The sequence below is a fragment of the Leptinotarsa decemlineata genome, unplaced genomic scaffold (genome assembly GCF_025532065.1).
Source record: "Leptinotarsa decemlineata unplaced genomic scaffold, Ldec_3_MD MMD2_P_RNA_scaffold_4, whole genome shotgun sequence".
In the NCBI taxonomy this organism is placed as follows: domain Eukaryota; kingdom Metazoa; phylum Arthropoda; class Insecta; order Coleoptera; family Chrysomelidae; genus Leptinotarsa; species Leptinotarsa decemlineata.
In genome coordinates this window covers 3,372,755-3,385,448 of record NW_027412531.1, presented here as the reverse complement: position 1 = coordinate 3,385,448, position 12,694 = coordinate 3,372,755, and the positions used below count along the sequence as shown (strand labels likewise).

At 35.8% G+C, this 12,694-nt stretch overlaps 1 protein-coding gene across 1 annotated transcript in view; it reads right to left on the bottom strand.

The window, feature by feature from the left end:
* The window catches only part of LOC111513709 (juvenile hormone esterase), a 78,215-nt gene extending 66,571 nt beyond the window's left edge, over nt 1–11,644 (bottom strand). Inside the window, exon 1 of the mRNA XM_074186685.1 lies at nt 11,490–11,644. Coding sequence (XP_074042786.1) covers nt 11,490–11,633 — 144 coding nt within the window. The 5' untranslated portion in view covers nt 11,634–11,644. The remainder of the gene's footprint in view (nt 1–11,489) is intronic.
* Nucleotides 11,645–12,694: the final 1,050 nt, after the last annotated feature.

Genomic DNA, 12,694 nt, shown 5'->3' with positions numbered 1-12,694 from the left:
TAACAGAGGCAGCTGTACCATCCACGGTAACTGAACTGAAATCATTTTTGGGTGCGATTAATTTTTACTGTAAATTCTTACCAAATATCTCGCAAATCTTGGAGCCTCTGTATAGGTTACTAAAAAAAGATACTAAATGGCTATGGTCTGATGAATGCCAGGTAAGTTTTGAAAAAGCAAAAAAATTGCTACTCTCAAATTCTGTTCTCACGCATTTTGACCCCAACAAAAAAATTCAACTGAGCGTCGATGCCTCTCAGTTTGCATTAGGGGCTACCATTTCACATATTTTTGAAAACAATACTGAAAGACCAATAGCTTTCGCTTCCAGACTACTAAATTCATCTGAAATTAAATACTCACAAATCGAAAAGGAGGCGGCAGCTATCATCTTTGGAATTAAAAAATTTTATCAATATTTATTTTGCCAAAGATTCATATTAGTAACCGATCATAAGCCATTGTTGGCTATTTTTGGAAATAAACGGGGTTTACCCATGTTTGCTGCAAATCGGCTCCAACGGTGGGCCTACACTTTGTCAGCATTTGATTTCGATATCAAATTTGTAAATTCGGATAAAAATTATTCCGATTTTTTATCTCGCTTACCAATATCAGATTCAGAATCGAATACAATGGATTTCAAATTGAAAACGGAATTTTCGTATATAAATTATGTAGAAGAATCTAATTTACCGATAGATGTTAAACGGATTAGAAAAGAAGTCGCAGTAGACCCCATTCTCAGTAAAATATTTTTTTATGTGCAATATGGATGGCCTAAGAAATGTCCATCTGATATTTTCAGACCATTTTTCACACGAAAAAATGAAATCACAATTGAACAAGATTGTCTCATGTGGGGTTATAGAATAATAATACCAAAAAAATTCTGGAATTCTATCTTGGATGAATTGCATATCGCCCACATGGGTATGGTAAAAATGAAACAGTTTGCACGAGCTTATGTATGGTGGCCTTCAATAAATAGTCAAATCGAAAGTATAGCAAGCTCTTGCAGAGTTTGCTGTGCAATTTCTTCGAACTCAACAAGGTCATCTTTGTCAGTCTGGAAATGGCCTAGCTCTCCATGGACTCGATTGCATGCTGATTTCTTTGGACCGTGCTACAATAAATGGTTTTGGTCATTGAAGATGCCTCATCCAAATGGATAGAATGTTCCGAAATGTCTAATATTACAGCTTCAGCCACAATAAAAATTTTCAGAGAGTTATTTTCGAGATTTGGTTTACCTTTAGAGATATGTACGGATAATGCAAAAACATTTACAAGTGGCGAATTTCAGAATTTTTTGAAGCAAAGCGGCATTAAACATCTCACGGGGGCACCGTATTATCCACGTACAAACGGGCAGGCCGAAAATGCAGTTAAATTACTGAAAAATACCATTATAAAGAGTAAAATTGAAAATCCATCTTTAGATACACATCTCATAATTCATAGATTTTTATTTCAATACAGAAACACACCACATTCAACTACTGGTGAAAAACCATGTAAATTACTTTTAGGACGAAATTTGAGAACCACTAACCTTATGTTCAAAAACACACGCGAAAATCATACATTCCTGACAGCATTTAATACTTGTAAATGCTCTCATATTACAATACCCTAATTTTCAAAACAAATTTATTCTTACAACTGATGCCTCGACTGTAGCATTAGGAGCATTTTTACCTCAAGGAACAATCTGTTCAGATAAATCAATAGCATTTGCCTCAAGAACTTTGAACGAGACAAAACAAAAATATAGCACAATAGAGAAAGAATTATGAGCCATTGTATGGACCTGTAAATATTTTCTACCTTATCTTTTTGGTAGAAAATTCACTATTTATACCGATCATCGCTCACTTGTTTGGCTCTTTGAATTAAAAGAACCTAATTCAAAATTAATACGTTGGAGACTGGAACTGGAAGAATTTGATTACCAAATAGTGTTCAAAATAGGTAAATTAAACACAAACGCAGACGCATTATCCCGAATTCAAATAAACACAGTATAAAATTAATCTGTAATTATTAACCCAGGTGATATTTTCGAAGAACCCATGTCACTATTGATAAATTTATCAGAATACCCTATACAAAATACAAGTGAACCCCATACTCAACAAAATACAGGAATTTCATCGGATATCCGCACCAAATCACCAACATATACTAAAGAACTAACACCTTCAATCGAAGAAGACTGACAATACTACACAGTAATGTAAATGAAACGGCAAATGGAGGAATAACAATTCATGACGAAATAATTGATGATAAAAGCAACCGAAAAACTAACAAACTTTTATCTAGCACCTGTGACAAATAATAAAACGAAGATACAGAAGAATGAAGGAAACAAATGAATTATTATCACACCAAGTCAAAAAATCGCTAAACAAATTTGTGAAAATAGCAAAGAATCAATTCCTCCCCAAGAAACTTCAATTTCAGAACTTGATTCATAATGTGAAGTCAAGATAGACAATATTGTCATGAGAAATTTTCAAAATCCAACAATTGAACTCAAACCATTTGAATTCACAGAATTAAATTTTGAAACAATTATTCATATTTGAATCCCCAATTCCAAAACATCAATCCAAATAATAAAATGGAAGCTATCAACCTAAATGAAATTGAAGATATTCAAAAAACATTACAAATCAAGAAGAAACAAAGGAGATCCAAGATGCACCAATCAATCGGAAATATTTTGACATTTGTACAATAATTTTATATGTCATATATTCCATAGCCATCCTCTATGTAGTCTGCCGATTCTATACAATTAGATGCCTAGCCACAACGGATGCCCCAACAGCAGAAAAACCTAAGGAAACTTTCCGAAATTCCGAAATTTATCCTGGAGTTTCACTCTGAGGATGGACGAGTTATGGGACTCGTGTGGCCTGAATGACCTTTAGTACGCCTCCCTGGACGGACGCTTTATCAGCCCGATAGTTGATAAGCGTTTATATAAAACTAATTTCAATGACGCCTCTCCTCACTCTTCATTTGTTCTTTGTGTTATACCGAATAGAGTAATTTGTCAATTTCCACTTTCAAAGTTTATCATTGTTTTTAAAAATTGTTTTCGGAAGGCCACGACGAACATTCGTCAGTGTTCAGACGCAATATGAGTAAACATACAGTATTTTTTGCTTGGGTATTCAATGATCGACGCATGCATCTGGTGAAAGCCTTTCAAAGTGTCCGGAAACGCAATAGTGTAATTGACATCGACTACTTCGAAAATGGAAAACACATCAAGAGTAACTATTATAGGTGCCTCCCCTCTCCATACTCTTCAGCTACAGCCCCCGCGACTACTGGATTTCAGTGATCTCGACGTTAAACCATATTGTTTCGATCTTTCAATACCGTCTTCTGGATGCATGTTAGGTTCAGAAAAAGGAGAAAATATTCTGGTAGTCGTTGAGTTATACATTATCGATGTGGATGAACCAAATGATATTATTTGAAGAATGAGAGTTCTTTACAGTGATAATATCAGGTTAATGAGTTATTTCATTCATTCACATTGTTTCGTGCACTGAGAAGTATTATTTGATTAGAAGATTTTGATAATAAAATTGTTGTAATGATCAAACTGACTTTTTAAACCCATTGTAGAAATGGAACTAGATGAAGTGCGTGCATAAAAATCGAACAAGTCTTATGGAATCTCGGGTAGATTAATATAATGATAATAGTTATCTTGTCACCCTTACACATTTCCGGGAAAAAATGTTGAAACAATCAGACTCACTTTTTAAAACACCTTGTAGAATTGGAACCAGATTATGTTCGTTCATGGAAATCACACAACTCTTATAGAATCTCGGGTAGATCAACATAGTGAAAACCGTTTTCTTGTCACACATACAGATTTCCAGGAAAAACTGTTGTTACAATCAGACTCACTTTTTAAAACACCTTGTAGAATTGGAACCAGGAGATGTGCGTTCATGAAAATCATATAACTCTTATAGAATATTGGGTAGATCAACATAGTGAAAACAGTTTTCTTGTCACCCAAACAAATTTCCATAAAAAATTGTTGCAACAATCAGACTAACTTTTTAAAACCCCTTGTAGAATTGGAACCAGATGATGTGCTGCGTGCATGAAAATCGAAAAAGTCTCATGGAATCTCGGGTAGATCGATATAGTAATAACAATGTTCTTGCCACCCAAACAGATTTCGAAAAAAAAATTGTTGATACAATCAGATTCATTTTTTGAGATTCCTTGTAGAGTTGGAACCAGATGATGTGCGTTCATGAAAATCACACAACTCTTATTGAATCTTGGGTAGTAATGCGAACTGTTATCTTGTCATCGATACGAGTTCCGGGAAAAAATTATTGAAAATGTCAGATTTATTCGCTTTCAAAATATCTAAGGTGACCCCTTTACATAAAAAGGGTGATATTAACCTTCCTGATAATTATCGACCAATTTCTATCATTCCGCTAATTGGTAAAATATTTGAACTAATTCTTAAGGAAAGGTTACTCCAATTTTTTGAGTCAAATAGGCTACTGTGTAATGCGCAATTTGGCTATAGACCTAACCGGTCTACTGTATTGGCTCTATGTGCTTTACAGACCCTTGTTCAGAACAGAATGCTTAAATGGAAGTAAAACGCAGCATCTCAGTTTAAACCATGCGGAAAAATCTGAGGATAGAGTTAAACTCTTGGGCCTTCATATAGACTCTCACCTAAATTTTTCATTTCACATTCAGGATCTAGCAATACGTCTGGCCAAAGCTTCTTATGCGTTGCGTCAATTGAAATATCAGCTGTCCTTTGATTATTTAAAAATAGCGTACTTTGCTATGTTCCACGGTATAATGACTTATGGTTTGATTATTCGGGGAAGTGCGACTCATGCCAATCAAATATTCATAGCACAAAAAAAGTCATTAGAATAATTTCTTCTAGCGAGTATGACGCTCATTGTAAGCCCCTTTTTAAAAAATTTAACATCATGCCGCTGCCTTGTTGTTATATATTGGAATGCCTTCTTCAAGTTGGGAGCAAAATTTTAGCGAATGAGGTAACCTTAAACTGCCATGTACATAGGTACAGTACCAGAGGTGGTAGTGATCTGCGTCTTCAGACTAACCAAATCTCATAATTCTCATTTGTATTCAGGTTATAAAATGTTTAACGCCCTTCCACAAAAACATAAAAATTTCATTACTTTAAAAACATTTAAAAATCAAATGCGCAAATATTTAGTTTATCATTGTTTCTATTCCGTGGAAGAATGTTTGCTTCATGGAAGTGCATGTGTGTGTGAGTATTGATTTTTTATTTATTTATATACCGGGTGTCCCACATTTTATGTGACAGGCAATATCTGGTTTGTTAAAGGAGATACACAAAAATGTTTCATACAACAGTTTTAGGAGTTCATGAGAGCTATATTTTGATATAATTTTTAAATATACAGGGTGTTTGGTGTAGGTGCTACAGACCAAAATTCCATTTTTTAAAATAGAACGCCCTGTATATCATTACATATTCAGATGCTACGTTAAATTCTGATATCATTTCATGTTTGGTTTTTGAAATTCGGTTACGGCTTTGTTGAGTTATTGCACTTTTCCTTAAATATAAAGTTTCAAAAAAACTTATTTACTCGTACACGAATCCAGTCTATATCTTTTATTAAATTGAACTAGACAACTACTGAATACAAACCATTACTCTCACCTCTACGATACAATATCGATATCAGTTGAATATAATATTGAAAATTTTGAGAATGTGACTAACTTGAGGGTGAATTGCTTTATATTGCACAATTTCATCAAGTAGCTTATGCTTGTTGATGCCATAGTAACAAATGTTGTTGAATTGTATCTACTTGTCAGTTCGATTCAGTGATTCTTTGCAAAACAGTAACTGTGTTCTTTGTGCGAAAACTCCAGTATGCCTTTCGCGTTTAGTCCAAGTGATATGTTATTAATTTTTGGGAAATGTCAGAAAAACTGCCGTCAAGCACAACGTCTATACCAAGAACGTTTTCCAGACAGACCCATTCCGTCACGAATGACTTTTTCGAGAGTTGTAGAAAAATTGCGAATTGGGTCATTTCCTCCTAATATAAAGCATCGTCATCATACGAGATCTGTTAGAACTGAAGATTTAGAGATCAATGTGTTGGCTTATATTATTATTCATTCACATGTTTCTATCCCTAATCTTGCAGAAGAAGTCGGTGTGAGTAAATCTAATGTACAGAGAATTCTGAAAGAAAATAAATACCACCCATTCAAAATTCAGTTGGTACAAGGTTTGAAACCCACGGACTTTGAACGACGACTTGAATTCATTGCTTGAATTCAGGTAATATTACATGAAAGTCCTAACATATTCAGTCAAATTTTGTGGAGCGATGAATCGCGATTCCACAATAATGGAGTTGTGAATCGACATAACAGTCACTATTGGTCTCAAGAAAATTCCCACTGGGTCCGCGAAAGTAATTTTCAAACTACTTGGGGTATTAATGTATGGTGTGGATTGTTCAATGGCCGCATCATAGGACCTTACTTTTTCAATGAAAATCTCAATGGATTGCGATATTTACATTTTCTAGAAAATGATTTGATCCAGTTGATGGAAGATATTCCCATAGCAGAACGACAAGGAATTTGGTGGCAACAAGATGGTGCTCCTCCTCACAATTCACAGGTTGTTACTGAATATCTGGATAGAACGTACCCAAATAGATGGATTGGTAATAAGGGTCCAATCCGGTGGCCGGCTCGTTCCCCAGATTTATCACCGCTTGATTTTTTCCTATGGGGTTATTTAAAAGATATTGTTTTCACTACTCCCCCTTTCAATGTGGATGATCTGAAAATGAAAATTCGACTAGCGTGCAGTGATATTACGCCTGATATTATAAGAGCGACTTGTACGAGAGAAGTGATTCGACATTTCGAAGCCTGTATAATATCTAATGGTCATCATTTGAACAATTTTTATGACTTATTTCTAGGTACCTACCATTCTTATGAAATGATTTATCAAGTTATATTATTTACATTGTTATTAATTAAAGATTTGTTTTCGAATACACCTCTTTCAATTTCGCAATTGTTTCATATTCAAAATGATTCCTGACTGAATTCCACAACTCAAAATTGAAACCATTACTTCGAACACCCAAAATTTTGACTAATTTTCATGTGATCTGATGCAGAGAGAATAATTGTATGAGATATTTTTAAAAATAATAGTCGTTCTCAAGACTTTACATTTTAAGCAATAACTCAACAACGCCGTGACTGAATTTCAAAAACCAAACATGAAATGATATCAGAATCTAACGTAGCATCTGAATATGTAATTATATATAGGGCGTTCTATTTTAAAAAATGGAATTTTGGTCTGTAGCACCTACACCAAACACCCTGTATATTTAAAAATTATATCAAAATATAGCTCTCATGAACTCCTAAAACTTTTGTATGAAACATTTTTGTGTATCTCCTTCAACAAACCAGATATTGCCTGTCACATAAAATGTGGGACACCCGGTATATATATATATATATATATATATATATATATATATATATATATATATATATTGTTTTTTTATAGCATTTGTTTTGTTTTGTGTTTAATGACAAATGTAGACATGTTTTTATTGTATACACGAATAAATATATCTATCTATCGATCTATCTATACTTTCCAATACCCCTCGTAGAATTCAAACCCGATGATTTGCGTTCATCAGAATCTCACAACTTCTCAAGTAGATCAATGTTGTTGAATTCGTTTTCATTCTTTCATCCTTACAGATTTCGAAAAAATGATTTTTTTAAATGTAATAAGAATGAGTAAGAATATTGCTTCCCTTCCAGTTTGAAGATATTGTGGCAAATTGAAGAATTAACTGTCTTAAACAAATTCATTTCTAACAGTATTTCACTGATGACAAACTAATTTATTTACAACACTTAGCAACTAACGCTTAATTCATTTCCACTATTTAAATTTTTTGTTTAGCCGCACCATTCACTTGGGTGAAGCCCGATTTCCCGACCCCCTTGGGTCGGGAAATCGGGCTTATATAATATAACAGTTTGATGTCATGTATTTGTTACATGATTCACCCGGCATACTGGTCAGGGGCGGCTTCAGATTCGTTACAGTATTCTCGAAATCTGTTATTTGTATATTGAAAATTTCATAAAGTAACTTGGGGTTAGGAATCATCCGGTTTCAATTCTACAAGAAATCGCAAAAAATGAGTCTGATTGTTTCAACATGTTTTTTTTCGAAATCTGTCTGGGTGGTAAGAAAACTGTTATCACTATATCAATCTACTGAATATTCCATAAGACCTTTTCGATTTTTAATGCACACACATCATCTGGTTCCAATTATACAAGGGATTTCAAAAAGTTAGTCTGATTGTTGCAACAATTTTTTATGGAAATCTGTATGGGTGACATACACCCGCCCTGTTATCACTACGTTAATCTACCCGAGATTCCATAAGACTTGTTCGATTTTTATGCACGCACATCATCTAGTTCCAATTCCACAAGGGGTTTAAAAAGTTAGTCTGATCGTTTCAACAATTTTATTCTCGAAATCTGTATGGGTGACAAGAAAACAGTTTCCACTATGTTGATCCACCCAAGATTCTATATAAGAGTTGTGTGATTTCCATGAACGCACATCATCTGGTTCCAGTTCTACAAGGAATCTCAATAAATGAATCTGATTGTTTCAATAATTTTCTTTTTTTGAAATATGTTTAGATGACAAGAAAAGTGTTATCGCCAAGTTAATTTACTCAAGAAACTAAGGAAGTTGTGTGATTCTCATGAACGCACATCATCGATTGTAATTTCTACATTGAGTATTGGAAAGGAAGTCTGATATTTCCAATATTATTCTTTCCTAAATCTGTATTGTTGATGAGAAAACGGTGATCAACGCGTCAATCTACTCAAGATTCTATAAAAAGTTATACACCAAATAGTCTCAATAATTTCACGTTCAACCTATAGTGAATAGGTATTTCCAGTCACAGATATTAGTACGGGTGCTTATAATTTCATATCCCAACCACAGATTTTTATTTTCCTCTACGTCAGCATGTGTGGCCAGAAATCTGTGGATAACGCCAATAAACTAGTATTCTATAGAAACTGACATTTATTTCGAAAACAAAAGTGAATGGAGTTCTGATATTCTTTGACATCATTGGCAGGTACAAAATTATTGTTGTTGTTAGGGCAAGATGGTAGAAGTCATATTTATTGTAAGCGCTCTTAAAGTTTCTGAACAAAAAACTTTTCTTAATAGTACGCGACTTGTGTCAAAACTAGATAGTTACACCCATATACATTATATTGTAAGATAATCAGGAAGATCTATGTTGACAAGAAATCAAACTTAGCCATCTGCCGAACAACCAATATACAGAGTGGTCCAACGAAAAGTATGAACTTTGCTTTTCTCCTTTTTTTTGTAACTTCACGCGAAAATGCTCGAACAGGTCAAGTTTGCTTTTGAGAGGGACACATTTTAGATGTATTTTTCTACCTGTGCCTTCAACCCCCTAGCGAGGGTGAGTAACAACCCTAAAATTATAAATGGAAAGTGGGGTCGAGTGATATATCATTTGAAAGGGCACAAAATTCTCTTTCCAATGATACCTAATTTGTTGTATTCCACTGAAACATGTTGGTATTATGAAGAAAAACAACTACAACCCAGTACTTTGAAATGTGTAATTGACTTAGTAGAATCCCACTTCAGCAAGTGCTGAAAATGTGATCCATTTGCTTCCATACAATAATAAAGATTTTGTTCAAATCTTTTCCTAACATTCTGAAGCATATCAAGTGTTATACTTCTGCACTCTGCTGTAATTCGTTGGAGAAGATCTTCTATGGACTCGGGCTGCGTAGCGAAACATTTATTTTTCAAGTATCCCCAAAGGAAAAAGTCTAAAGGCGATAAATCAGGTGACCTGACAGGCCTCTCCTTCCAATCCACCGTCCAGGAAACCGGTCATCTAAAAACTCTCTTACCGAAGCAACATAGTGAGGAGGTGCTCCATCTTGCTGGATTATGATTTTGGTCATTTTCAATTATTTCTGTTATGAGAGGATCAATTGTATCTTCAAGCATGTTCAGGTAGACCTCACCAGTTAAATTCCCAGGAATAAAAAGTGGCCCTACGATATGACTACCTAACATGCCACACCAGACATTGATTTTTTGAGGGTACTGGGTATGAACCTCTCGGAATAAGTGTGGGTTACTGTCATCCCAGTAACGGCAATTATGCCTATTCACAGCTCCATTAAAAAAAATGTACTCTCATCGGAAAAGCACGTGTTGAATGATAGGTAGGTACGGATCATCAATTAGTAGCTGGCTAAGTTGTTCACAAAATTGCAGTCTTCTATCAGGATCATCTTCATTGAGTTCCTATACTAATTTAATTTTGTACGGATGAAATTTATAGGCTCTTAATATCCGTTTTATGGACGAACGGGAGACACCTGAGGCTGCAGCAAGCTGACGGGTACTTTGAGTATGATCCAATTCAACATGTCCCAAAACAGCGATTTCCGCTGCTTCATTTCTGATCGGTTTCCGTGGCTGGTGTTTCACATTACAGACAGATCCGGTATGGACACACTTTTGGACTAACTTGGCAACGTACAAATCATTCACATTTTTCCCAGGATGACTATTATTGAAGAGGCGAGCAGTAAGTCTAGCACATATATTATGTTGATGATGAAGTTTAACAATTTCAACTCGTTCAGGAATGGAATGAACCATTTTTACAGTAAAGTTGAAATAATTCCAAAAGCAACCAAACTGAATCAATGAACGTTTGCCTAAATTCTTTTTGTACACTTATCTGCTTGAGAGAAATTGAGGAATGTAGTAGTGATAAAAATGCCGTTTTTTCCGCATTTTCATCGACACCAAAAATATCGAGTAAATGTTCTTGCTTTTTTTATAACTATTCAAGTAAATACAACAAATTAGGTATCATTGGAAAGAGAATTTTGTGCCCTTTCAAATGATATATCACTCGACCCCACTTTCCATTTAAAATTTTAGGGTTGTTACTCACCCTCGCTAGGGGGTTGAAGGCACAGGTAGAAAAATACATCTAAAATGTGTCCCCGTCAAAAGCAAAATTGACCTGTCCGAGCATTTTGTGTTAAGTTACAAAAAAAGGAGAAAAGCAAGGTGCATACTTTTCATTGGACCACTCGATATGATATCGAGTCAATTAGAAACTGCATGTGGAACTGTTGATGAAAGTAATGAATATAATATGTCTCCACTGATGGTATAATATGGTCCTTAGGCATGAAACACAAATGATATTGGAAATATTTTTGTTTTTTTATTATTCATTCTCCATTCGGCCCTTTCATGGAAAAATATGACTTACCGGAGACCTTGTGCACTGTCCACTCTTTAGACTTTCTCCCAAATTGAAGAATGGAAGCAAAAAAATTAATACGTAACGTACCATGTCTGCTAGTTCAGAACAATATTTCGTACTGTTAGATGGAGAGCAGCGATGTCTGTCCATTTTATACAGACTGATAAGGCGATAATGATATGAGTAGGAGATTTGAGCCGGTTCTAAGCCTCCCCCCACCACTATGACGTATTAATTGCTTTTTTATTGGTTGTTGTTTGGTGAAGTCACTGTGATGTGACCTTGAAGGGTGTGGTGTATGGATTGTTCAGAAATTTTTTCCCGGTTCTAATCCTCCCCCCACCAATATGACGTGTTATTTGCTTTTTTTTGTTGTGCAGTGAAGTCAAGGCGTTGTGACCTTGAAGTGTCTGGTGCATGGATCGTTCAGATTTTTTTTTTCATATGAGATTTTGTGTGTGTATGTGTGTGTGTGTGTGTGTAAGAGAATGCACGGTACAGGGTTTCATCATGTGCTTGTTTGTCTATGTACAAACATACGTCTGCATACTTCGAAGATCCTCCAAGTAATGAATGCTCCATCGGTGTGAGGGCACCAAGTTAGTAGTGGAGTGACGTCACAGCAATAACCGTTCAACGGCTAGAGAGCGACATGTTCACTCCACGACGTGTGGCAGAGTAATGCGTATTCATCGGTCTGCTCTCACCTCCCTCGATGTAGTGAAGGATGTGACGTAACGCCCCAGACTCGCCATCAATGGTGACACGCAGGCGGGCGAGGACTGTGCTAACGTCTGTCTTCTCCGAGAGCGCAACGACAATTGCTTGTTCGGCTATCGCTCTCGAAGCAGTGAATGATGTGACGTAACGCATCACCCTACCCTCGCTATTGATGGTGACACGCAGGCGGGCGAGGACTGTGCAAACGTCTGCCCTCTCCGAGAGCGCAACGATCACTGCTTGCTCGTGCCGGCAACTCGCATCAAATTGGGAGATGGGCTTGGCTGTGACATCAGGCATTTCTAGCGGATGCATCGATGTGTCCTTACCTACCCTCACTCTCTACGGTGATGCGCAGGCGACGTGGATTATGGTATTTAAGAAGCGGGCGAGTGTTGGTTATGTCAGTTTCCATCGAGTGAGTTAGTGAGAACATATCATAGAAAATGTATTCTTGTGAATGTGGTAAATCTTTTACCCGTAGTGACAAC